The sequence below is a fragment of the Chiloscyllium punctatum genome, chromosome 19 (genome assembly GCF_047496795.1).
Source record: "Chiloscyllium punctatum isolate Juve2018m chromosome 19, sChiPun1.3, whole genome shotgun sequence".
In the NCBI taxonomy this organism is placed as follows: Eukaryota; Metazoa; Chordata; class Chondrichthyes; order Orectolobiformes; family Hemiscylliidae; genus Chiloscyllium; species Chiloscyllium punctatum.
The window spans coordinates 62,752,551-62,779,351 of NC_092757.1; the positions used below are offsets into that span (position 1 = coordinate 62,752,551).

Here is a 26,801-nt window from a genome sequence, read left to right on the forward strand (position 1 = left end):
ATAACCTGTTGTAAAATCTTGATTAAAAATGTGAGCATATAGTCACATTAATAATTGAAATGAAGTCATTGGAGCAGTTATATTCGTTCTGATAAAGGACTGCACAATCAATCATTCACCTTGATGATTCAGTTACTCAGTTGAGCATTGCTGAGCTAAATAGAGCAGTAAGCCCAGTTTGAATTCTTGGCGCGTGTTGTATTCACTGGGATGCCAGTCGAGCTGTTTAAATTAGTCAGGCAGTTTGAGACTAATTAAATGGCTATAACATGGGCTTTCATTGCTGGCTTTGATTCAGTTACATATGGTAGAAGGTGTGAACATCAAGTGAAGGCGCAATTAGGAGTCTGAAAACACCCAATCTCAGAAGTTAAACATACTACACCTCTAATATTGGTGTCATCTGCAAACTTACTGACTATACCTCTTACGTGCACATCCAAATCATTTATATAAATGACGAAAAGTAGTGGATCCAGCACCGATCCTTGTGGCACTCCACTGGTCACAGGCATCCAGTCTGAAAAACAATCCTCCACCACCACTCTCTGTCTTCTACCTTTGAGCCAGTTCTGTATCCGAATGGCTAGTTCTTCCTGTATTCCATGAGATCTAACCTTGCTCACCAGGCCTGTTTCACACTGTAAGTAATCTAATCTAATCTAATACTCTGGCCTGGTTAGTATTAGGATGGGAGACAACCTGGGAATACCAGGTACAGTAGGCTTGGGGACGCTTGTGTGTAATAGTGTCTCTACCTCTGAACCAGTTCAAGTCCCAGAACATGTCAGGATAAAAACTTCAATCCAGTGTCTTGAAGAAGGAGCACTGGACCTGAAACGTTCCAGAAATGTGTAACAGCATCTCTAAGTAGAAAGTATATAAAAATATTCTGACAAATCTCGCACTCTGAACATATGAAATATCATTAGGCAGTGGCCATATAAGCCATATGAGCCTGTTCTGCCATCAAAATCATTCTACATTAGCCCCACTTTCCATCATACTCCCCATATTGCTCAAAAATCTTTCAGTATTCATCCTAATAGTCCCATTTAGTCTCTGTCAAAATCTAGTTGAATGTAAGAATACTTTAAGTTTATAATGTGCTATTTGTGTACAAATATTGAACATGTGACATTTATTTATTTCAACAGAGTTGGTAATACTTATATTTATATTTTCTCTTTGACAGTATGGAGACTATGATCCTAATTTTCATAAACCTGGTTTCTTGGCTCAGGATGAACTACTGCCTAAAAGAGTAAGTTCTGTAATCTTGTGTTAACTTCCAAGAAGGACCAAGAAATTGAAGTGTTAAACAGCAGGAGCTTTATTGAAGGCATGTTTACGGGACAGGCACCAACGTTAGCTTAAGATGTTTCTGCCAAGGTGGCTGATAACGTCATCATTATGTCGCGCTGTCAGACTTTAAAAGTGACAGTTCACCACACTTACAAGTACACAACATGTAAATTTAATTGCAGCTTTTTATTTTTGCCGTGGAATGCTACACAAACAGCATTGTTATAAATTAAACCTAGGGTATTTATAATTTATTTTATCGATTGTAAAAATTCCATGAAAATTGACTTTCAGTAAGAGATGGAAGATCCAACAGAAATGATCTTGAATATGAAGGCAGGAATACAAATCTTAAAATTATTAACTCCTGCTTAACAAATTATTTATGAAGGACAAATCATGCTTGACTAATCTTCTGGAATTTCTTGAGCATGTAACTCTGAAGATGGACATGGGAGATCCAGTAGATGTAGTGTACCTGGACTTTCAGAAAGCTTTTGACAAAGTCCCATATAGGAGGTTAGTCAGCAAAATTAGGGCACATGGTATTGGGGGCAAAGTACTAGATTGGATTGAAAGTTGGTTGGCTGATAGGAAACAAAGAGTAGTGATAAACGGCTCCATTTCGGAATGGCAGGCAATGACCAGTGGGGTACCGCAGGGATCAGTACTGGGACCGCAGCATTTTATAATATATGTTAATGATATAGAAGATGGTATTAGCAATAACATTAGCAAATTTGCTGATGATACAAAGCTGGGTGGCAGGGTGAAATGTGATGAGGATGTTAGGAGATTACAGGGTGACCTGGATAAGTTAGGTGAGTGGTCAGATGCATGGCAGATGCAGTTTAATGTGGATAAATGCATGGTTATCCACTTTGGTGGCAAGAACAGGAAGGCAGATTACTACCTAAATGGAATCAATTTAGGTAAAGGGGCAGTACATAGAGATTTGGGTGTTCTTGTACACCAGTCAACGAAGGTAAGCATGTAGGTACAGCAGGTAGTGAAGAAGGCTAATAGCATGCTGGCCTTCATAACAAGAGGGATTGAGTATAGAAGCAAAAAGGTTCTTCTGCAGCTGTACAGGGCCCTGGTGAGACCACATGAGACCACAATTAGAATACTGTGTGCAGTTCTGATCTCCAAATTTGAAGAAAGACATTCTGGCTATTGAGGGAGTGCAGCATGGTTCACAAGGTCAATTCCTGGAATGGCGGGACTATCTTACACTGAAAGACTGGAGCGACTGGGCTTGTATACCCTTGAATTTAGAAGACTGAGAGGGGATCTGATTGAGACACATAAGATTATTAAAGGATTGGACACTCTGGAGGCAGGAAACATGTTTCTGCTGATGGGTGAGTGCTGAACCAGAGGACACAGCTTAAAAATACAGGGTAGACCATTTAGGACAGAGATGAGGAGAAACTTCTTCACCCAGAGCGTGTTGGCTGTGTGGAATGCTGTGACGGCAGTGGAGGCCCAGTCTCTGGATTCATTTAAGAAAGAGTTGGATAGAGCTCTCAAGGATAGTGGAATCAAGGGTTATGGAGATAAGGCAGGAACAGGATACTGATTAAAGATGATCAGCCATGATCATATTGAATGGTGGTGCAGGCTCGAAGGGCAGAATGGCCTACTCCTGCACCTATTGTCTATTGTCTTAAATTGTCTCAAAAAGTTTCATATCACAAGGAAAATTTGGAGTATTACAATGAAATTGCAAGGACGGATGCCGGTTCCTGTGTATGCAGTAATGATAGTCATTTAAACCAAATCCCCTACTCTTTTCCTAGTTCACGGTAGATATTTTCCCTTCAAGTATTTATCCATTTCAGTTTTAAATATTGAATGATGAGTCTGCTTCTGCACCTTTTCAGATAGCACATTCTATCTCATAGCAGTGCTTCCTTCTGTCATCTCCACTCTTGTGATAATATTTTTTGCAACAGTTTATTATTTGATAAACTACCACCTGAATGGCTGTTACAGAAAGTTGAGACAGCAAATATCACTGCAAATCTGGGAGGTACATCAGGAATTGGCTGGAAGAGAGGAAGACACTCATATTGTAATGACCATGACATTTTGCTTTAAACTGTGAACTAAAAAAGGAAGATACTGCTTTAAACCAAAGATATGGTGCAAAAACATGGCTACAGTTTTAAAAGTCACACTTACTAGAACACAGTGCGATTTGTACACAATGTTATGTTTTTCCTGGAGAGCAGAAGCTGACGGAGCAGATGAGTTCTGAACTAAGAACTAACTGCTTGACAGCAATATTTTGCTTGGCTTCTGACCAGGTGACGCAGCGGAGAACCATCCAGTCTGCAAAGAGAAAGCACCAAAAAAACCTCTCTGTTGCTCTCTCTTATGTGGAGGTACGAAAAAAATCTTCAGTAATGTTTCACACTCACTCTTCTCAGTAAATTCCCTGTTGAAGAAGGAACAAAATATTTTAAGGCCATAAAAGGATGAACTGTCAATCAGTTAATGAACATAGCATCTCTATGCAGACAACATTGCGTGAACACCGAAGAACCAGAAGTTAGATGAAACCAAACAAAATAACATATCAATTCATGTGGTCCATGCTGGTCCTGTTGTACTGTACTTTCCTGATTTATTTTTCATTTCCCTTCTTTAATGTCCATGTCTAGGCTGTCTTTTTCTGACTCTATGTGAGGTGAAAATATAAGAAGGGGTAACACTTAAGTTACAGAAAGTTAGGAGTTAACAATTCGTATTTCCGAATTGCATTTAGTTAAAGACAATTCCTTATAATCAGTTTTCTTGTGAAGTACAGAAAGCTGGTGAACATTTTCTTTTAACCTGAGTTCATCATTCAAGGCAAATTGAGGACTTAGGGTAATTTGACTGAATCTTTTCACATTTATGATTACTCCAGGAATATTGCAGCTTGATGTGCAGGGTACGACCCCAGTGAGCCGTGACAATAGTAATCGGTGTTATGTTAGACTGTGGAGATTTAATGAGTAGAGTGCATCAGTCAGGGGGAAATTGGGTCTAGGACCATGCAATTTCTGATTGACAATGTAAAAAGAAACACTCTACAAAATTATGCTGTGCCATTAGCTTTAATTAGGAGGAAGAGGAGCTTGAGGACAGATATTCACATGGTCTCTTCTCCCGAGCTACCAATGCTGACATGTTTACAATTTGACATTTTTGCCATAACCACATAATTGGGGCATTTATACACTATTCAATAAACCTAATCTTTAATGGGCTGATGCTGAATAAAGATTTACTTCTATTTTCCACTCTTTAGGTTCTTAAACAGTATCAAATGACAGCAGATATGTGGGAAGAAAAAATAACAGCTTGGTATGCTGAGCACAGGGGAATCACCAGGTAAGCATTGCTTCACAGAAAAGGTTTTGGATGCATTTTTATGTATACTGTTTGTTTATTTTCACTTTGAGTCATAGAGATGTTCAGCATGGAAACAGACCCTTCAATCCAACTCGTCTATACCGACCAGATATCCTAAACCAATCTAGTCCCACTTTTCAGTATTTGGCCCATATCCCTCAAAATCCTTCCCATTCAGATGCCTTTTAAATGTTGTAATTGTACCAGCCTCCACCACTTCCTCTGGCAGCTCAATTCATACAGGCACCACACACTGCATGAAAAAGTTGTCCCTTTTAAATCTTTTCCTTCTCACCTAAACCTATGCCCTCTCTCTCTGGACACTCTCAATCCAGGGGAATTATCTTGTCTATTTACCCTATCCATGCCCCTCATAATTTTATAAACCTTGATAAAGGTCACCCCTCGGCCTCCGACGTGCCAAGGAAAACAGCCCCAGCCTATAAAGCCTCTCGCCGTAGCTTACTCCCTCCAACCCTGGCAACATCCTTGTAAATCTTTTCTGAACCCTTTCAAGTTTCACAACATCCTTCCTATAGGAGGGAGACCAGAATTGCACACAATATTCCAAAAGTGGCCTAACCAATGTCCTGTACAGCTGCAACATGACCTCCTAATTCCTATACTCAATGCTCTGATCCATAAAGGAAAGCATGTCAAATTACTTCTTCACTATCCTATCTACTTGCAACTCCACTTTCAAAGAATTACGAACTTGCACTCCAACGTCTCTTTGTTCAGCAACTCTCCCTAGGAGCTTACCATTAAGTGTATAAGTCTTTGCCTTTCCAAAGTGTAGCACTTCAAGTCTAGATTTGTCTTTCCAAAGTGTAGCACTTCAAGTTTATCTAAATTAAACTCCATCTGCCACTCCTGAGCCCATTGACCATCTGATAAAGATCCTGTTGTACTTTGAGGTAATCTCTTTCGCTGTCCACTACACCTTCAATTTTGGTATCATCTGCAAATTTACTAATCATACCGCCTATGTTCACATTCACATTGATATAAATGACGAAAAGCAGTGGCCCCAGTACCAACCTTTGTGGCAGTCTACTGGTCATAGGTCTCCAGTCTAAAGGGCAACCCTCCACTACCACCCTTTGTCTTCTACCTTTGAGCCAGTTTTGTATCCCAATGGCTAGTTCTCCCTGTATTCCATGTCTGGTAACTTTGCTAACCTTGAGGAACCTTGTCGAACGCCTTACTGCTGTCCATACAGATCATGTCCACCACTCTGCCCTCATCAGTTCTCTTTGTTACTTCTTCAATAAACTGAATCAAGTTAGTGAGACATGATTTCCCATGTGCAAAGCTATGTTGACTATCCCTAATTAGTCCTTGTCTTTCCACATACATGTAAATCCTGTCCCTCAGGATTCCCTGCAACAGTGTGCCCATCACCGATGTCAGGCTCACCGGTCTATAGTTCCCTGGCTTTTCCTTACCACCTTTCTTAAATAATGGCAGCACATTAGCCAACCTTCAATCTTCAGGCACCTCACCTGTGACGGTCACTGATACAAATATCTCAGCAAAGGGCCCAGCAATCACTTCCCTAGCTTCCCACAGAGTTCTAGGGTACTCCTGATCAGGTCCTGGGGATTTGTGTTATAAGACATCCACCCCCACCACCTCTGTAATATGGACATTTTTCACGATGTCACCATCTATTTCCCCACATTCTGTATCTTCAATATCCTTCTTCACAGTCAGCACTGACGCAAAATATCTGTTTAGTATCTTCCCCTATCTCCTGTGGTTCCACACCTAGGCTGCTTTGCTGATCTTGAGGGGCCCTGTTCTCTCCCTACTTAATCTTTTGTTCTTAATGTATTTATGAAATCCCTTTGGATTCTCATGTCCCTTTTTTGCCCTCCTGATTTCTCTCTTAATTCTCCTGCCTTTATAATCTTATGGATTCACTCGATTTCTGCTGTTTATACTTGACATATGCTTCCTCATTTTTCTTGACCAAAACGTCAATTTCTCTAGTCATCCAGCATGCCCTATACCTACCAGCCTTGCTTTTCACCCTCATAGGAACATTATGTCTTTGAACTCTTGTTATCTCATATTTGAAGGCATCCCATTTTCTAGCCGTCCCTTACCTGTGGACCTCCGCTCCCAATCAACTTTAGAAAGTTCTTGTCTAGTGCAATCAAAATTGGCCTTCTTCCAATTTAGAACTTTAACTTTTAGATTCCATCTGTCCTTTTCCATCACTATTTTAAAACTAATAGAATTATGGTTGCTGGCCCCAAAGTGCTCTCCCACTGACACCTCAGTCACTTGCCCTGTCTCATTCCCCAAGAGTAGATCACGTTTTGCATCCTCTGTGGTAGGTACATCCACATACTGAATCAGAAGCATTTATAGAGTATTCAAATAATTGGCATTAAAAAGTCTTTGCTACAAGTTCCATTTAGATAATTCAGTAAATGGTATTCTCACATTAGTTGATCAAGGTGAACGTGACATAAACTCAAATTGTTCTATTCATGCTTACAACCAGGTTAGTCTGAAAACATCTATTGGGCGGCACAGTGGTTAGCACTGCTGTCTCACAGCACCAGAGATCTGGGTTCAATTCCCGCCTCAGGCAACTGTCTGTGTGGAGTTTGTATGTTCTCCCCGTGTCTGCATGGGTTTCCTCCGGGTGCTCCGGTTTCCTCCCACAGTCCATAAATGTGCAGATTTGGTGAATTGGCCATGCTAAATTGCCCATAGTGTTAGATGAAGGGGTAAATGTAGGTGAATGGGTCTGAGGGGTTGCTCTTCGGAGGGTCGGTGTGGACTTGTTGGGCTGAAGGGCCTGTTTCTACACTGTAAGTAATCTGTAAGTAATCTAATCTGATCTGGGAAGCTAATTAGACTCAGGCCTGGTTGAACTTGGAAGGGATAACAAGTGCTATAGTAGTTAGAGGTTGTTGTTCACTTGTAGTGCCCCTATTTCTGGACCAGAATGTACAGCTTCAAATCCCACCTTCCCTTGAAGGTGCGTCATAACAGGTCTGAACAGGTTGAACGAAAAATACGATAATTCTGGGAAGAACATGTTAAAGCAATTTTCAAAGCTTGGATAGCCAATAGCAACTGATATTAAATATTGGAGCTGAGCCTCTGTTCACTTATATTTATAGTGATACATTTGCAAACTATAACCATCAACTAAAAACAATCACTTTGATATTGGCATTGGTGTATGTCCAATTATTAGCCACTTCTTGAATACAATGAACATTTGATGGATATATAGTTGACACTAATTGCTGTATTCCTTTTGTGTACCTTTACTGTTTTGCTATTATTATTTTTGACAGAGATGAAGCAGAAATGGAATACTTAAAGATTGCACAAGACCTAGAAATGTATGGAGTAAACTATTTTCCAATCACAGTAAGTATTGGTTCTCAAATCTGTATTATAATACATGGATGAACTTGGACAAAATAATTTAAGGACAATCCTAATGCAATCAAGGAACAGGAGGAGTAGGCCAAAGAGTGCCTCAAACCTGCTCTACTATTCAATAAGATTATGGCTGTGGTGAATGCAAGTTCCTCATCCAGAGGAGCTGAAGTCCTTTCTGGTTGGAACTTTTGCCTTCCTAGTCTCAACTCAGCTCATTCTCAGAGAGGATACAAAGATAATGAATCAAATATACTTTGACACTGTATCATTCTATAGTGGGAGGTGGGTGGGTAAGGCACACAGCACCAATTTTCAAGTTTGGCCAGCATTTTGTCAAGACTCACAAAAGCACTGGATAATACTGTTTGAAACTTCTCCCAGCAAAAACTCCAAATTGATATCTATGGAACAAAGGATAGCAACTTTTTCATGTGCTCATCTGTTTCTCCTGCCATAGCCATCCTGAGTTTCACCTTATACAAACAAAGCTCTTTTCCCTGGATCCAGGACACAATCTTCTTGCACAACATCTTTGGATCCTTACATTTCCTCAAAACACATTGGAGAAACATCAATCCATTAATGATTGTGTGACAGTTAAGTGCATCACTTGTGTTAACTTTAGAAGTTCAGCAATATGTCCATAATCTTGTGAATTTACGATAGGATGAGATGATATACTGCCTATAGGGATTGAGTGCTCCATTTCCTGTTCATCATACAGGCAGAGCCAGGGGATAATAATAGATTTCCCCTGTTTTTAGCAGGCGGTTTGAAGCAACATATAAAAAAAAGCTATATGTGATATACATTAACAAAATTGACTTTTAGGGTTTTTAGAATTAGAATCCATACGGTGTGGAAACAGGCCCTTCGGCCCAACAAGTCCACACTGACCCTCTAAATAATAACCCAACCAAACCCATTCCCTGAACCTATTACTCTACATTTACCCCTAACTAATGCACGTAACCTAGGCATCCCTGGACACTATGGGCAATTTAGCATGATCAATCCATCTTTGGAAACTGGAGGAAACCCACACAAACAGAGGGAGAATGTGCAAACTCCAAACAGACAGTCGTCGGGTCCCTGGTGCTGTGAGGCAGCAGTGCTAACCACTGAGGCACCGTGCAGCCCATAACATTTGGTTATCCAAATGTGTATAATTAATTTCTTCAGGTCCCATTAATGTGCTAGCAATAATAATAAGGTGCTGTAGAAACTCAGCAGTACTGGGAGCATCTGTAGAGGTGGAAACACGGTTAACATTTTGAGTCTAAAGGGACTTTTCTTCAGAACTTTGGAACTTGAACAGATGCACTGGAATTTACGTTAAGAAAGCTAAAAGCTTATTGAAGAGCATTTTTCAGGTTAAAACAGATTTGCTTTGACCATTCACTGAATTAATTGATATTTTCAGTTAATTTAGATAAGGGAGTATCGTGTTTCCCAAGATAAAAAGATTTAATGAGAATAAAACTGAACACAGAAGAAATAAAATAAATTGTTTAAGATAAAATGACACACACACAGTATTAAGTGAGATCTTAAACACTAAATGAAAATACAAGGTAAAGTATAAATGGAATAAAAACATGGAAATAACATTATAAAGTAACAACAAAATTACAACTCTATTTTCAGAGATGTATTCTGTGTTATAGACTACCAGAATGGTTCAGGCTAGTTTTAATAAGAGAAATGTTACATTTGTATTTGATTTGAAAATTAAATTGAGAAAAGATATATCATTCGGTATACTGTTCACAACTTCTCATCTTGATATGCAGAATACTCTGTAGTAAAATGATTGATGGGTGACTGTCGTCGTTGGTTAGCACAATGTCCTGTTTTGTAGCAAAGTGAAGTTGTGATTTGTGTATAATTTGATTTTTCTATATCATTATTTAATGGATGACCTTTCAATTTGGTTGAGAAGGAGAAACACCTCAATAACTAATGTAAATAGAGGTCTGAAGCTCCATGTCCATCAGAATTGCAGGAAGAGTCATCCAGTGGCATTAACCATGCAGAATCCCCCACCATCAGCATTCTGGGGGGTACCATTGATCAGAAACTGAACTGGGCTAGCCATATATACACTCTGACTTCAAGAGCAGGTGAGAGGTTGGGAATCCTATGGAATCACCTCCTGATTCCCCAAGCCTACCCACTGTTCACTGCAAAGCACTTGTCAGAGGTGCAGTAGAACGGGTTCTTTGCTTGCCTGTGTGAGTGCACCTCCATCAACAGTCTAGAAATTCAACATATTTAAGATGAAGCAGACTTTTTGATAGACTATCCACAACCACGGTGGCACAGCAGTTAGCACTGCTGCCTCACAGCGCCAGAGGCCCGGGTTGAATTCCCGCCTCAGGCAACTGTTTGTGTGGAGTTTGCACATTCTCCCCGTGTCAGCATAGGTTTCCTTTGGGTGCTCCGGTTTCCCCCCCACAGTCCAAAAATGTGCGGGTTAGGTGAATTGGCCATGCTAAATTGCCCGTAGTGTTAGATAAAGGGGAATGGGTCTGGGTGGGTTGCTCTTCAGAGAGTCGGTGTGGACTTGTTGGGCTGAAGGGCCTGTTTTCACACTAAGTAATCTCTAATCTAATAACCTTTAGCACTCATTTACTCCATTGCCAATGCACAGTGGCAGTAATGTGTACCATCTACAAAGTGAGTTTAAAAAACTCACCAAGGCAACTTCAACAGGACCTTCCAATTCTCAACCATTAATCTCTAAAGACTTCTTTCAAGGCTCACACTGGACATTTATTACTGTTCCTTCACCATTGGTTAGTCAATGTCTTCAAGCTCCCTTCCTAACAATAATGTATATCTGTATCCCAACAATTTCAGTGTTGCAAGACAGAAACTCACCACCATCAACTTTTCAAGGGTATTTAGAGGTGGATAATGTACACTGGTCTTGACAGTAATGTCCACATCCGATGAAAGAAGTTTAAAACTGACTATTCTGTAGGAAGCTATATAATATTGTGGGTTCTGGAAGTCTGAAGTTAAAACAAAAAATGTTTTAAACATTTGACAGGTCAGGAGTGAAAAACAGTATTAACGTTTCTGAATTATGCCTTTTCATCTGGCTTGGGTAAATATTGGTATCTGAGTTAATTTCCCAATTGAAAATTATCTCTTGAACTGTTTGTGTTTAATTTATTAAATTCCAACATGAAAGTAAACGTTCCAGTTATAAACATGTTGCTGAACATTTTAAAAGCAAAACAAAAAGGATACAGACTTACTGCTTGGAGTTGATGCACTTGGCCTTCATATCTACATCCCTGACAACAAACTCTCCTCTAAGAAGTCATTTGCATGGAGTGGGATCCGAAACATTTCCTACAGTGAAAAAGAGGTAGGTACACATTCGAGACTTTCTGTACTTTATCAAAAACCTGCATATTAACATTCTATTTAATATGCAATCCTTATTTGTGTTATGACGTTCCTGCTCATTTCGCTTCAAGTCATATTGAATAAATCATTACTTTAACTGTTACATTTAGTAACGTTTTCAGGAATATTTTTGTGAAAATTCTGAGTACTTCTCACCAGCACAATTGGGATTTGCTCTTAATTCTACATAGGCCAAGGATTATATCTTCATTATGTGACTACGTAGGATTTTGGTTGATTTGTGCATTATTGTGATAATTGCTTGTAGGAAATATGGAGCAGCATTTGTGGTATTTAGCTATTGATGACCTGTTTGTTTCAGACAATTTCTTTGGGGTATGGAACAAAAGGCGTGAGCCACTGTTCAGCGTAGACATAGGTAAATTTGTAAAGATTGAGAAGGGAAACAAGTACAGAATAATGGAACTTCCTGTCAACTGTCATTTGGTCCTCTCTTCTACTTCTCTTCTGCTTCTCTCCATGACAAATTAGGTGATTTGACCTGCAATGTTTTTTACTTAAGCTGCAAGAACAAATTTTAAATGCCATTGTTAACTAGGAAGCCCTAAGCCCTGTTTTGAATGTAGTTAAATATGAAACCTAATTTCCAAGAAAGCTGTGAAACAGCGTAAGTAACAGGAAGCAGATAAGTATATTGTTGGGACCTATAGAATGTCTGCAGTAGTGAGTAGAGTGGGTTCTTTCTTGGTTATATGTCTCTTGATTAAACTTAAAATATAAGCCATAACTATTAATTTAACCTGTGGCAATGTTTTGCAGAGGAATAAGACAGTGTTATTTTCTGGGTCTGTAGATTGTAAAGGAGCAAAAATTGTCTTTAGTAGAGTGATGTGTACTTTTTGTCAGATGTGGGAGTTTAAAGAGAGTTTAAGGATTACTGTGGATTATATCTGCAATAAATGCTATTGGTTGTGAATCTTATCAGATCGAATGGATCAGTTGGAGATACAGTTAGAAGCACTGAGGAATTTGCAACAGCAACAGTATGTGATGGATGGCAGTTAGAGGAAGGGGGGAAAGTCTCAAATACAGTCACATAGCTGGGTTAACACCAGGAAAGGTAAGAGAGGTAGGAATCTAGTGCAGAAGCATTCTGTGGCTATACCCATTTCAAAAAAGTATGCTGTTTTGGAAAATGTAGGGAGTGATGGATTCTCAGGGGAACGTAGCACGAACAGCAAGTTTCTGGTATTGAGACTGGCTCTAATGCAATGAGGGGTAAGTCGGGTTCCATGAAATCAATTGTGTTAGGGGATTCTGTAGTCCGAGGTACAGACAGACGTTTCTGTGGCCAGCAGAGAAAAATCAGAATGGTGTGTTGCTTCCCTGGTGCCAGGATCAAGGATTTCTCAGAGAGGGTGCAGAATGTTCTCATGGGGGAGAGGGGCCAGCATGAGGTCATTGGAAGCAACGACATAGGAAGTTAGGCAGGAATTTAAAAAGGAAGTCCTCGAGAGTAGTAATATCTGGATTACTCCCAGTGCTACGAGCTAGTGAGGGCAGGAATCGGAAGATAGAGCAGATAAATGCATGGCTGAGGAGTTGGTATATGGAAGAAGGATTCACATTTTCGGACCATTGGAATCCTTTTGGGGTGAAAGTGACCTGTACAAGAAGGAGGGTTTGCACCTAAATTGAAAGGAGACTAACATACTGGCAGGGAGATTTGCTAGAGCTGCTCGGGAGGATTTAAACTAGTAAGGTGGGGGCGGACCCAGGGAGATAGTGAGGAAAGAGATAACCTGAGACTCGTACACTCGAGAACAGAAGTGAGTCAGACAGTCAGGGCAGGCAGGGACAAGGTAGGACTAACAAATTAAACTGCATTTATTTCAATGCAAGGGGCCAAACAGGGGAAGCAGATGAACTCAGGGCATGGTTAGGAATATGGGACTAGGATTGCTATGATAACATGGCTCAGGAATGGGCAGGACTGGCAGCTTAATGTTCCAGGATACAAATGCTATAGGAATGATAGAAAGGGAGGCAAGAGAGGAGGGGGAATGGTGTTTTTGATAAGGGATAGCATTACAGCTGTGCTGAGGGAGGATATTCCTGGAAATACATCCAGGGAAGTTATTTGGGTTGAACTGAGAAATAAGAAAGGGATTATCACCTTATTGGGATTGTATTATAGACCCCCCAATAGTCAGAGAGAAATTGAGAAACAAACTCGTAAGGAGATCTCAGGCTATCTGTAAGAATAATAGGGTGATTATGGTGGGGGCATTTAATTTTCCGAACATCGACTGGGACTGCCATAGTGTTAAGGGTTTAGATGGAGAGGAATTTAAGTGTGTACAAGAAAACGTTCTGATTCAGTATGTTGATGTACCTACTAGAGAAGGTGCAAAACTTGACCTACTCTTGGGAAATAAGGCAGGGCAGGTGATTTAGGTGTCAGTGGGGAGCACTTTGGGGCCAGCGACCATAATTCTATTAGATTTAAAATAGTGATGGAAGAGGATAGACCAGATCTAAAAGTTGAAGTTCTAAATTGGAGAAAGGCCAATTTTGACGGTATTAGGCAAGAACTTTCAAAAGCTGATTGGGGGCAGATGTTCACAGGTAAAGGAACGACTGGACAATGGGAAGCCTTCAGAAATTAGATAATGAGAATCAGATAAAGTATATTCCTGTTAGGGAAAAAGTGAGGACTGCAGATGCTGGAGATCAGAGCTAAAAATGTGTTGCTGGAAAAGCGCAGCAGGTCAGGCAGCATCCAAGGAGCAGGAGAATCGACGTTTCGGGCATGAGTCCTCCTTCAGGAAGATTCATTCCTGAAGAAGGGCTCATGCCCGAAACGTCGATTCTCCTGCTCTTTGGATGCTGCCTGACCTGTTGTGCTTTTCCAGCAACACATTTTCAGCTTATTCCTGTCAGGGTGAAAGTAAAGGCTGGTAGGTATAGGGAATGCTCAATGACTAAGGAAATTGAGGGTTTGGTTTCAGAAAGAGAAGGAAGCATATGTAAGGTATCGACAGGATAGATCGAGTGAATCCTTAGAGTATAAAAGCAGTAGGAGTATAATTAAGAGGGCAATCAGGAGGGCAAAAAGGGAACATGAAACAGCTTTGCCAAAGAGAGTTAAGGAGAATCGAAAGGGTTTTTACAAATACATTATGGACAAAAGGGTAACTAGGGAGAGAATAGGGCCTCTCAAAGATCAGCAAGGTGGCCTTTGTGTGGCGCCGCAGAAAATGGGGGAGATACTAAATGAGTATTTTGCATCTGTATTTACTGTAGAAAAGGATATGGAAGATATAGACTGTAGGGAAATAGATGGTGACACCTTGCAAAATGTCCATATTACAGAGGAGGAAGTGCTGGATGTCTTGAAATGCATAAAAGTGGATAAATCCCCAGGACCTGATCAGGTGTACCCTCGACCTCTGTGGTAAGCTAGAGGAGTGATTGCTGGGCCTCTGGCTGAGATATTTGTATCATTGATAGTCACAGGTGAGATGCTGGAAGACAGGAGTTTGGCTAATGTTGTGCCGCTGTTTAAGAAGGGTGGTAAGGACAAGCCAGGGAACTATAGACCAGTGAGCCTGATGTTGGTGGTGGGCACGTTGTTGGAGGGAATCCTGAGGGACAGGACATACCTGTATTTGCATGGGAAATCATGTCTCACAAACTTGATTGAGTTTTTTGAAGAAGTAACAAAGAGGATTGATGAGTGCAGAGCGGTAGATGTCATCTATATGGACTTCAATAAGGCGTTCGACAAGGTTCCCCATGGGATACTGGATAGCAAGGTTAGATCTCACGGAATAAAGGGAGAACTTGCCATTTGGATACAGAATTGGCTGAAAGGTAGAAGACAGAGGGTGGTGGTGGAGGGTTGTTTTTCAGACTGGAAGCCTGTGACCAGTGGAGTGCCATAAGGATCGCTGCAGGGTCCTCTACTTTTTATCATTTACCTAAAAGATTTGGATGCGAGCGTAAGAGGTACAGTTAGTAAGTTTGCAGATGACACTAAACTTGGAGATGTAGTGGGCAGCGAAGAAGGTTATCTCAGATTACAACCAGATCTTGACCAGATGGGCCAATAGGTCAAGAAGGGGCAGATGCAGTTTAATTCAGATAAATGCGAGGTGCTGCATTTTAGGAAAGCAAATCTTAGCAGGACTTACACACTTAATGGTAAGGTCCTAGGGAGTGTTGCTGAACAAAGAGACCTTGGAGTGCAGGTTCATAGCTCCTTGAAAGTGGAGTCGCAGGTAGATAGGGTAGTGAAGGCGGCATTTGGTATGCTTTCTTTTATTGGTCAGAGTATTGAGTACAGGAGTTGGGAGGTCATGTTGCGGCTGTACAGGACATTGGTTAGGCCAACTGTTGGAATATTGCATGCAATTCTGGTTCCCTTCCTATCGGAAAGTTGATGTGAAACTTGAAAGGGTTCAGAAAAGGTTTACCAGGATGTTGCCAGGGTTGGAGGATTTGAGCTGTGGGGAGAGGCTGCATAGGCTGAGGCTGTTTTCCCTGGACATCGGAGGCTGAGGGGTGACCTTATAGAGGTTTACAAAATCATGAGAGGGGCATGGATAGGATAAATAGACAAAGTCTTTTCCCTGGTGTGAGGGAGTCCAGAAGTAGAGGGCATAGGTTTAGGGTGAGAAGGAAAAGATATGAAAGGGACCTATGGGGCAACTTTTTCACGCAGAGGGTGATACGTGTGTGGAATGAGCTGCCAGAGGAGGTGGTGGAGTCTGGTACAATTGCAACATTTTAAAGGCATTTGGATGGGTATATGAATAGGAACGGCTTGGCGGGATATGGACCAGGTGCTGGCAGGTGGGACTAGATTGGGTTGGGATATCTGGTCGGCATGGACGGTTTGGACTGAAGGGTCTGTTTCCATGTTGTACATCTCTATGACTCTATGACTCTATGACTCTACTTCTACACAATTGATGTTTAACAGAATAATTTGGTACATTCCTTGAAATTAGGTTAGAACTGTGTAAAATGCTGCAACATTCAAAAAGTGTTATGCATCATGATTTATTTCAAGTTTTAAAATGCAATATTAGCGCTGTAGTGGCTTCAGACAAGGACACTATTAACCCGAAGCAGGAGTTTTCAAACACTTAAGCACTTTTTAATACACTACAGAGAATATTTTTGCATGACCCAGAGATCAGAACAAAACTTTCCATGTTTCCCCCAGAATAATGATATATTTTGAAAATAATCAATTTTAAATCAAATTTAATGCAAACTTTGTTTTTGCTTTTACAGTTTACTATCAAACCCTTAGATAAAAAGTCAGAGGTTTTCAAATTCTACTCTTCACAACTCCGAGTGAACAAGTTGGTGAGTTTATTTGTTTGTTTCTTTCTTTGTGACAGGTTAAGTGTACAGCTTTTACCTTACTCTGTAATCACCACACTTGTTTTTCTTGTTTCTGCTGCTTGGTACTGTTGCACAACACCTTGGAGCACACGTGTCCCCTGCCACTGTAAGCATGTAACCACTGTACTTTTGGAAGTTTGAATTTCATAATTTTATTAATTTAACTTGTTTGTTCCAATAATGATGTCTTCCATCTCATGAAGTCATGGTTTGCAGCACAATGGTCAACTCTGCATTGCCCGTGTAGTTCAGGAGCCTTTCTCTGATATGGCAGTTTCTGCTGCATTTGCTACAGAGGAAGTTGATGGGCTGAAAAAGTACACAATTTGCTGGCCTCTGTTTTGCCAACTGCAGTTTTAGTTCTGCTCACCTCATCCAACAGTCTTCAAACAATCAACGTCCAGACTTTGCAGTCATCAGGAACTGTCTCCCAGATGTTGGCGTCTGTGTCTACAATCTTCATATCTTAGATTAGATTAGATTCTCTACAACCCAACAAGTCCACGACAACCTCCGAAGAGTAACCCACCCAGTCTAATTTCCCTCTGACTAATGCACCTAACACTACGGACAATTTAGCATGGCCAATTCACCTGGCCTGCATATGTTGTCCAAAGCGCACCACTGTGGGGGGGGAAACCGGAGCAACCGGAGAAAACCCATGCAGATACGGGGAGAATGTGCTAACTCCACACAGACAGTCACTCAAGGCTGGAATCGAACCTGGGACCCTGGCACTGTGAGGCTGCAGTGCTAACCACTAAGCCACCATGCCGATAACTGTTCTTGCCTGCAAGTGTTCTTGGTAAAGGGAGTTTGGATGCTCAGGAGGTATTGACACTCTGTCCTATTTCCTGCACAATCCATAAGAGCATAAGATATAGGATCAGAAATTATGCCATTTGGCCCATTGGGTCAATCATGGGCAATAGGTTTGTCTACCCCATTTTTCTGCTTTCTCCCCGTAACCTAGAAGAACAAACTATTAAATTTAAATTACACTATTTGCAATGGTGGGATTTGAACCTGGGTCCCCAGCACACTAGCTGAGGTTTTGGACAAATAATCTAGTGATAGTACCAGGGGGCCATCACTTCATTTGTGTATGCAGCCATCATCCTTCAGATCAATGTGGTTGAGCAAGCAAAGACATAGTTGGCTTAGAAATGAATGTATGCCAATGGAATCAGCATGCTTCAGGATGTGTGAGTCAGTGACCTTGTCCTGCCAAGAGATGCCAAGGATACATCTGAGGGTGTATAGATACATTAAAGGTATAAATTAGTCAGCTTTTTCTCTTGCCCAGCATATGTTATCCAAATTGCACCACTGTAGAGAAATGAACAAAAGATGCAGGCTTTGTAGATCATAGTTTGGTGTTCTCAGTTACTGTTGTTCCACAGTTTATTATGGTATTGTAACTTTAAGAGTAAATATAGATGGCAGTTATTTCAAATGGTTGTGTGGTTTCTTTCATGAAATCAAAACATAAGGCCATGGAATCATGAAGTGCAGCCAAAGACTCTAAGTCTAAGATCTTTTCTTTGCCAGCTACAGTCTCTGGTATCTGTTCTTACTTACATGAGAGTCAGCTTTGGGAAAATAAATTGGCATTCCAGATCCTGTTGTGCCTCAGATCTCAATCTAAAAGTCGATGTATTCCCCACATGTGGTACTCTTAACAGCGACTGACATTTTAACTTTGTTTGCCTTTAACCTATGGTGTAATTATAGCTCAAGACTAGAGCTAATCTGGTTTGCCTCTTTTTACTGTCCCTGTAAGAACAATCATTTAAAAATGTTAGGACTAAATAATAAGTTTTCATTTATTTTAATCTTAATGGAGACGAAATGGCTTTGTTTAAGAGATGCACTTTAATTAAATGTACGTTTGAAACCTAGAATGAAAGGTGCTTCTAAATCATTATAAACCTTTTGAAAAGAATTGCTAGAGATCATAGCAGGTCAGACAGCATCCATGTAGAGAAAGCAAGCTAACATTTTGAGTCCAGATGACTCTTCAACAGAGCTTAGAAACCTTATATTGGTTCCTTTCCTGACACCCAGAGTGTGATGGAAGTCAAGGTGGCAAGTAAACATGGTTTCATCTGAATTTTCAGAGTCTGCAGATTCCCAAAGTAAATCAAATGCCTGATTAAGGAGTGGCTGGCTCCGTGTGTTTAAAATGCTGATCAGATTGTTCACCAAAGCTGCCATGAGAATTCTTAAATTTCTACTGCAGTTGTTGTAAAGGGAAAGGAAATTAGTCAGTGCAAAAATAGTCATCTGTGTGTTCTGTGGTGCAAAGATGTGAAGTGCTTTCATTCTACTAGATAAATGTGAAGTCTCTTTTCAGATATTACAGTTATGTATTGGAAATCATGACCTGTTCATGAGAAGAAGAAAAGTGGATTCAATTGAAGTCCAACAAATGAAAGCTCAAGCTAGAGAAGAGAAAGCCAGAAAAAAGGTGAAATCTGTTCTACCTTCACGTGTATAAAATATGCACAAATTATGTTACGTAATATTGGCCCATCAGTGCAATGCAAACTATTTTCTTTTAAAATGTGGATTTGTTTTTACGATTTCAGATGGAACGCCAAAGATTAGCCAGAGAAAAAAAGTTGAGGGAGGAGGCTGAACGAGCAAAAGAAGATCTAGAGAGACGCCTTTACCAGTTACAGGATGAGTCAAGGCTAGCCAATGAAGCCTTGGTGGGTTCACTCTCTTAGTGTTTGGTACTCTACAATATTGTCTATATTTGTCAATTGGGGCGGCAAGGTGGCTCAGTCGTTTGCATTGCTGCCTCACAGCACCAGGGTCCCAGGTTCAATTCCAGTTCCAGACAACTGTCTGTGTGGAGTTTGCATTCTCCCCATGTCTGTGTGGGTTTCCTCTGGGTGCTTTGGTTTCCTCCCAAAGTCCAAAGATGTGCAGGATAGGTAAATTGGCTATGCTAAATTGCCCATAGTGTTAGGTGCATTAGTCAGAGGGAAATGGGTCGGAGTGGGTTACTGTTCGGAGGGTAGATGTGGACTGGTTGGGCCGAAGGGTCTGTTTCCGCACTGTAGGGAATCTAATCTAATCTAATCTTAAAATACACATGTAGTGAGAACTAAGGTGATATTAGTCTGGCAATAATGTGCAGTGCAGACAGGATAAACTGATAACCATCAGCTATTGATGTCGTTCAAAATTCAGTGACTGTAATGCATGAAATTAAGGAAGCCATGTGTAAAATCTAAATTGAATTAATTTAATGTATTGATTACATTGTTGTTGAATGTAGTATACTGTAGGAGATTGGATAAAAGTCTCTAAGAGCCTGAGAAAGATGGGAAAGAGCTTAGTTAATTATTGTGCAGATATTTATTAAGGAGCAAATGGTCATGGCCAAAGAAAATTTAGTGACACCAGGGGAAGTGGCCACTGCTGGTTCTGCTGCAGGAGTTGGGAGGGAGTTGAATGGAGCGTAGGTCAGCAGGCTCTGGAGGTATTTTGGGAGAGTGGAGGGTTGAGGGGCAACTAGCATCCTCAGAATATTTTGAAACAGATGAGAGAAAGTATTGTGTAAGCAGTAACTGCAAACTTTTGACCCTGGCCCTTAGAACTTTGACTCACTTGTCATTTTTAATATTATCTTAAAATTCTCAGTGTTAGTCACATGATGTTTTAATTAAATTGAACAGCAAGGCCCATTAATCAGTTTTGAACATGAGCTGTGTGATGTTTTCCTGTCCAAGCACAATGTTAACATTGATCGAATGCAAGCATTCTACACCTTCCAGCCAGAAGTAACCAGTTTTAATTATTCAGTTGGCATAACCAAAGTAAAGAAGTGTAATTGACCATGGACTGAACGTCTTAGGTTTTGTCAGAAGTATTGTTACTCATTAAAAAATTGATGGTATTTGTCAGATCCGATCGGAGGAGACAGCTGATTTACTTGCTGAGAAGGCACAGATTGCAGAGGAGGAAGCCAAACTGCTTGCTCAGAAAGCTGCAGAAGCTGAGCAGGAGAGGCATAGGCTGGAGGTCACAGCCCTGAAGACGAAGGAGGAAAAACGTCTAATTGAACAGAAGATGCGAGAAGCTGAGCTGATAGCTGTCAAGTTAGTGGAGGACTCGGAGCGGAGGTTGGTTAAATTGCATTTTCAAGTCAGTAAGTTTGCACAGGAGATAAACGACAAATGTCATGTAGATTTTATTTAAAACCCTCAGGAGGAAGAAAAAAATCTAAAATTGAATGTTAGCATTAAGTCTGAAGTTATCAGGCTTTCTTTCCATTTTTACCATTGCTTACCCTTTGCTGAGTGGCTCAATATAAGATCAATTAGAATAAGGAAGTTGGCAAATGTATGTATCAAATGTGAAGAAACAGGCTAAAAATATTACAAAATGAGCAACTGAAAAGGGTTTATGAAAACCATAAATCCTGAAGGATCAGTCGCAAGAAACATGGTGATTATGTTGATTGCAAACCCAATGCAATTAATATTGGTCTTTCCTATGGGTAGATAGTAGCACCTCCAGAATCGTTTTCACCTTGAGTGGGATTTCAGATATGGCTAATGCTTTTCAATCTCTGCACGTTTCACCTGAAATAAGTTTGAAAGAAGTAGGGAAAGGCTTTTAACTGAGGTATGTCTCCCATGTAACATTTAGATCCCAAGATGTAAATGATTTGTTTAACAACCCAAGGAAAGGATAAAAAAGGGTTAAATTACTTACGAACAGGAAGACTATAATGCACACTATAAGTTATTACCACCTTGTCTCCCAGCCTCACCCCGTTTCACAGACAGCAGTATGTGTAGTTACTCATGCAGCGGTTCATTGTTTGGATAGCAGCGGAAGGAATGGAACGTTGAGTGTCTGCCATCTTGCCAGGTCTTGTACCATAAACTTGTTCCAAAACAAATCAATAGTTGAGTCTTTGGACTTCCCTCATCAAAAAGTAAGTCAAGCCTTGGAATATTTTTAAGGCAGAGCTGGATAGATCCCTGTGAAACAAGAATGGGGAGGAGGTTATCAGGAGTAGGTGGGAATGTGAAGTTGGGTTTACAACCAAATCATTATAATCTTATAAAATGGTGGAACAAGACCTATAGGGTCCATGTGGCCTACTCCTGATTCTAACTAGTATGTTCATATGTTTCACTTTTTTTGTGCTGACTCTGTTTCCTGGTACAAGAGCTGGAAAATTGGGGCTTACGTGTGGATATATACCTGCAACATATTGATGATCTGGTCTGTCCATATTAGGTGCTCAAGGACCTACAGAAGTGCAGTGTTCTTCTAGGTTCACAGTATTTGTTAAACACTCAAGACAGCTTTGGACAGAAGGGATAATATTGGGACATTGGTGCCATGAATGTCATTGATGGAATATATCTTGATTCGCCTATCTGGAAAACAAAGTTACACCAGGAAGAACTTGTGATAGTTATACTATCTCACTGAATTTGAATAGCTTCCTTCTGTCCTGTGAACCTCAATGATCTGTGAGCCTGATAAAATCAGAAGGTGTTTTTATGGGAGCTTTAAATGCTGGACCCATACCCTTTTATTCTATGATCTTTACAAATGCACCTCTGTAGGCCTTCAAGCACTTAAATATTGATAGATCAGATCATGTAGGTATATTCCCACAGCTGAGCAGCAATTTTCCAGGTCTTGTACCAGGAAACAGAGGCAACAAAAAAATAGGTGAAATATATGAATATACTAGTTAGAAGTAGGAGTAGGCCATATGGGCCCCTTTGGGCCTGTTCCACCATTTAATAAGATTTATAGTGATTTGATGTAAACTGAACTTCACAGTCTCACCTAGTCCTGATAACCACCTCCCCCTTCCGTGTTTAATAGGGATCTATCCACCCCTGCCTTTAAAATATTCTTTGACCTTCACATTTGAAATACCAGAATACTTCAAGGTAGAGAACAAACAGTTACTGAACTGTTCTGTAATTTTAACCACCTTTGCTAGAAAACTAGAGAACTCTAGTGTAAACATTCAGTGGTGTCTGAACCTGTTTCATTTCTACTTCAGATCTGGGATTTTAGGTACGACTTGTTGGAACATAGTCATTCATTATACTTTTGAAAAGACTTGTTATTTTACATCTGTTTTTCCATACAGCACTTCTCCCTGTATGGGTGTCCTTTGTCACATGCTATTCACTCATAATAGACAGGAAGTCAACACACTGCAAATCTTCATGTGTTAACATGATTGAATTATGAGGACTATTTGTAGTTCATGAGAAATAGTAGATTAAGAAATGATTTACTTCTTGTTTTTAAGATGAGTCATGTACTTGGTAGGATAAATGGAGAGAAACAATTTCATCTGGTACTGAAATCCAAAAAAGGAATATATGAACCAGATCTCAGCCATTCAGGATTGAGGTCAGGAAGCACTTTTGTTTGAGCCAAGGATTTAAAGAATATGCAAGCAAAGTATGTAAGTGGAGTTAAGGCTCACTTGGCCATGAATTTAGTTGAATGGTGGAACAAGCTTCTGTGTTTTTGCTGGAGGTACTTGAGAATAATTCAACATGACTTGAAGTTTCTTTGTTTTTTTTCCTCTTTTGTGGATTTGTCCCAAGGCCTTTATAATGCCTTCTCACTAGATTGAGAGGAGACTTAAGGTACAATGTCTACTTCTGCTATTCCTTGAAGCAGTGCATTGGTGAGGTGCTGCCTTGCTCATGAAATTAAGTTTTTTCTCTTGAAAAATTTGTCACATTATTTAAAATGTCTTTATTTTAGATCCAAGGAAGCAGAACAACTGAAGCAGGATTTAAATGAAGCCAGAGAGGCAGAGAGAAGAGCCAAGCACAGATTGTTGGAGATTACAAAACCTAGTTATCCGGTGTGTATTGAAATAGTCACCTGAATTATCCAAACATTCTATTGAGATTTACTTGCTTCAGGTGGCACTTTCTGAGAACCCAGAAATTGTCACTGATAGACGCAATATTGTACTATTAAACATACTTTTGTCATCCCTTGTTACTGTAGCAGAGGAATTAAAATGTACCGGATGAAGAAAATACTAGTTAAACTAATGTTTTGGAGGTGCTAATGTTGGACTGGAGTATACAAAGTTAAAAATCAAACAACACCAGGTTATAGTCCAACAAGTTTATTTGGAAGCACTAGCTTTCAGAGCGCTGTATTGAAGGTATGGAATACATTATCTGGGCTGACATGACACCGATTGTTAAAGTTCACCTGAGAATGTTACTTGTAAAAAAAGTTTTGCAATTTACATATGAAAGAACTGAAACCAACATGGTCATTCTAAAAGTTGAAAGACTTAACAAACAATCCAGGTCTTATTCAACATATAATTTCAGTTACATCACACTATAAACCTTTACCATAAATTCTGTGTCTTAGAATCTTATTCTCCACAACCACCTGACTAAGGAGCAGCGCTCTGAAAGCTAGTGCTTCCAAATAAACCTGTTGGACTATAACCTGGTTTTGTGTGATTTTTAACCGAATTAAACTAACATAGTGTTCTAATTCTGAAAGTGTGTTGCTGGAAAAGCGCAGCAGGTCAGTCAGCATCCAAGGAGGAGGAGAATCGATGTTTCGGGCATGAGCCCTTCTTTGTCTGTGCCCCGATCTCCGCCCTCCCACTCCCAGCTCCAGCCCCACACCAGGTCCTAGCTCCCAGCCCTGCCATGTTTTCACCATCCCTCCAGAACAAGGATGCAGTCCTCACTTTCTCCATAGTGTTCTAATTACCTGTTTTTTTTTTCTGAATGCATTATTTACCTCCACTCACTTTATCTAATCTCATGATTCTGGTACTGCATTTATTTCCATTCCACTATCTAAAACAATTTCTCTCACTTTAAGAACAAATCGCTCGCGAACAAAAATAAAACAGAAGTTTTAACTAATATTCTTTCATTAGTTTCTTGAAGCACAGTTTAAAGACATTTTTACTTTGGAGTCCCCATAGATACCTTGAAATGAGAAGTTTGATATTTCCATGCTTTGCAGCCTTCAAACAAATATCTTCGCAAAACTAATGTGACAGTTTACAGTTTATCCATAAATTTAAATGTCTTCAGAAGTCATGATTTGGCTTTGATAGGCTGAGATCATGAATGGCAGTACAAAGATCCAAGTCATACAGCATGGAATCAGATCCTTCAGCTCAACTCCTTCAAAGTCAGAAAATGAAAGCCCTTTCTGATAGCTCAATATTTGAATCTGTTTAATTTAGACGACGACTTCATATTCTGCTCATCAACCTGCCGATGTTGGTGATCTGAACCTGGAATCTGGATCTTTTAAATTTGACTTTAAAGACACAGATATGAAGCGACTCTCTATGGAAATAGAACGAGAACGGTATGTTTTTATACTTGTTTCTTGCATAGTTGCCATTCAAGTTTGGTTATAGGTACCAAACACAGTACAGGTGTGTTATCCCCTGGCTATCACAGATAATTATACAACCAAGTTAATGATATTTGCTTTCAGATGTTGGTACCATTCCTTCTCCCCATCACCCAATGGAATACACTACAGTATTACCAATTCCTGATACTTTCTACCATAAAGCTATCCTGCTTGAGGACCTTGTGTAAACACAGCTTGACCACTGTTGTCAAAATAGTCCAGGCAACTGGTTAATTTTAGAGTTATGTAACTTGCTATCAGATAGACTAGAGCCAAGGTTAGAGTGATGCTGGAAAAGCACAGCAGGTCAGGCAACATCCAAGGAGCAGGAAAAAGAGGCATGAGAGCTGATGAAGAGCTCTTGCCTGAAATGTCGATTTTCCTGCTCCTCGGATGGAAGCATTATCATCAGCATGGATCTGTTGGACTGACTGGTCTATTTCTATGCTATAACTTGAATGTAATATATTCAATGATTACCACAAAGGAATGTGCCCAAAACATTCTGTTAGAGGTTGCATGATATGTAAAGGATTTGTTTGAAAGCTATTCAGTCATTGTAATTCTTGATGGGCATATTATAACTTTTTTTCAAAAATCACATGGCAGGGAGCACAAGATAGAATGGGAAGAGGCTGGGAGAGACAGCATGTAGAAAAGTAAATGTGTGGCACACAACAAAGACAGAAACAAATGTTGTGATGTTCAACAACTTGCTCCTGGACATCAGTCCTTAGCATTGGTATGTCAAATTTATTGTGAATAAAGACAAGACTTCCCTTAGCCTCAGCCTCTAGTTCAGAGTGCAGTACTGGAAAAGCACAGCAGGTCAGGCAGCATCCGAGGAGCAGGAGAATCGACATTTTGGCCTAAGCCCTTGATCAGAGGCACTCAGCCTCCAGTTCCAACTCTGAGTTGCTTCCTCCACTTAATATGATGTTGATCCTCTTGATGATTTTGTAGACAGGAGGCAGTTTTAGATTGCTCGAAGCTGACACTGTGGTTTTATCCATTCTATTGATATACAGTTACCAAATGGTGCAAAATTTAATAATTAAATGTTGTATTTAAAAGCCAGTTCTTGGATAGTGATAAAGAAGTCAGTGAGAGCTCCTTTTTGAATTTAGGGGAAAGACTGACATAATGGGCCAAGTTCAACTGCATCACACACCTCCTCAAATGTTGCCAGACTGACACATTCAGTGATTTATTCCACTTCGCAAACTTCCCCCTGCTTGAAGGAAAGTTTGAGGTTTCAGGTCCATTGCAGGCTTATAGTAACTTTGGGAATTCTTGAATAGTTATATTGGCATTGAAAGAAGTGAAATGATGCTGCAACTTCACAGCATTGTGGCATCTGTACTGTGATTTTGCTGTGCATTGAAAATGAATGATTTGTTGCAGTGAGTTTAATTCTGTAATTTTAGTGTTTAGCTGTCCCATATTTAGCT

General features: G+C 40.1%; 1 protein-coding gene across 1 annotated transcript in view; it reads left to right on the forward strand.

Moving 5' to 3' along the window:
* Positions 1 to 26,801, forward strand: part of nf2b (NF2, moesin-ezrin-radixin like (MERLIN) tumor suppressor b) — a 74,249-nt gene that overhangs the window by 26,186 nt on the left and 21,262 nt on the right. The window contains exons 7-16 of the mRNA XM_072589556.1: positions 1,196 to 1,264; positions 4,607 to 4,689; positions 8,034 to 8,109; positions 11,366 to 11,503; positions 16,810 to 16,884; positions 19,280 to 19,393; positions 19,515 to 19,637; positions 20,842 to 21,059; positions 23,698 to 23,800; positions 25,172 to 25,299. Of these exons, the coding sequence (XP_072445657.1) occupies positions 1,196 to 1,264; positions 4,607 to 4,689; positions 8,034 to 8,109; positions 11,366 to 11,503; positions 16,810 to 16,884; positions 19,280 to 19,393; positions 19,515 to 19,637; positions 20,842 to 21,059; positions 23,698 to 23,800; positions 25,172 to 25,299 (1,127 nt within the window). The remainder of the gene's footprint in view (positions 1 to 1,195; positions 1,265 to 4,606; positions 4,690 to 8,033; positions 8,110 to 11,365; positions 11,504 to 16,809; positions 16,885 to 19,279; positions 19,394 to 19,514; positions 19,638 to 20,841; positions 21,060 to 23,697; positions 23,801 to 25,171; positions 25,300 to 26,801) is intronic.